Source organism: Eimeria mitis, genomic scaffold (assembly GCF_000499745.2).
Source record: "Eimeria mitis Houghton genomic scaffold, Emh_scaff5062, whole genome shotgun sequence".
In the NCBI taxonomy this organism is placed as follows: domain Eukaryota; phylum Apicomplexa; class Conoidasida; order Eucoccidiorida; family Eimeriidae; genus Eimeria; species Eimeria mitis.
The window spans coordinates 3340-4527 of record NW_013573356.1 but is presented as its reverse complement, the minus strand read 5'-3'; the positions used below and the strand labels follow the sequence as shown (position 1 = coordinate 4527).

Sequence of the window (1188 nt, the reverse complement as noted above, 5' to 3'; positions counted from 1 at the left end):
TATATATATATATATATATATATATATATATATATATATATATATATATATGTGTGTGTGTGTGTGTATAGGGCTAACCCGTCGGGGTGTATGTTTGAGTCGTTGTTTGTTTTTTAATAGGGCGAGCAGCAGAATCGATATAAGAGAGCTGATGCGGTGTTTGTTGGTTGTGTTGCTGGGTGTAGATATTATATTAATATATGGAGAAAAAATAAATAATACAATACATATATATGTTTCTTCTGCTGCTGCAGCAGCGGATAAAGCCATTAAACACCTTCTTGCTGCTGCTGCTGCTGCTGCTGCTGCTGCTGGTGGTGGTGGTGCTGCTGCTGGTGCTGCTCCTGCTGCACTGATGAATTCTGTTGTTTTATATATTCCTCCTACACCAAGAAATAATTGTTTTGATTATGATGCTGCTGCTGCTGCTGCTGCTGCTGCTGCATATCAGCAGCAGCTTTTTTTCTCTCCCCAGCTGCAGCACAACAGAGATAATAAAAACAAAGAAAATAAACAAACAGAAGATATATATAATAAAGACAAAGACAAAGACAAAGACAAAGACAAAGACAAAGAAAAATATATACAAGAGGATGATGGTGATGAATATATAGAAATATATGATGATGAAGACCAAGACAAAGACAAAGACAAAGACAAAGACAAAGAAAATAATAAAAAACAAACCACCCGTGTCTTACTGGGCAGGCTGCGTATATGTACAGCAGCAGCAGCAGCAGTAGCAGCAGCAGCTGACGCCTACACCACCAGCAGCAGCAGCAGCAGCAGCAGCAGCAGCAGCAGCAGCAGCAGCTTGAGAAGTATAAATGAAAAGATAGCACAGAAAGAAATAATAAAAGGGAGACATATAAACTACACCAAGATGTTTGTCTCTCTCCCCGTATGCATGCAGCTCATCAACCAGTTTGCATGCGGTCGATGGCGCTTCTCTTTGTCTTTGCCTTTTGGGGCTGCAGATAAAGACAAAGGAGACAGCAGCAAGCTACAGCTGCAGCAGCTGCAGCAGCAGCAGCAGCAGCATGCACACATGTCAGCTCCCTTCTCTCTCCTCTTTATACACACCATGCTTCGCCTTTGCAGCACCAGAAACTCTCCTGCTGCTGCTCGAACTGCAGCAGCAGCAGCAGCAGCAGGAGCAGCAGGAGCAGCAGCAGCAGGAGCAGCAGC

General features: G+C 43.1%; 1 protein-coding gene across 1 annotated transcript in view; it reads left to right on the top strand.

Moving 5' to 3' along the window:
* Positions 1–1040: 1040 nt before the first annotated feature.
* EMH_0079540 (uncharacterized protein) overlaps positions 1041–1188 on the top strand; it is a gene marked incomplete at both ends in the record, with an annotated part of 826 nt that continues 678 nt past the window's right edge. The window contains one exon of the mRNA XM_013500141.1: positions 1041–1188. Coding sequence (XP_013355595.1) covers positions 1041–1188 — 148 coding nt within the window.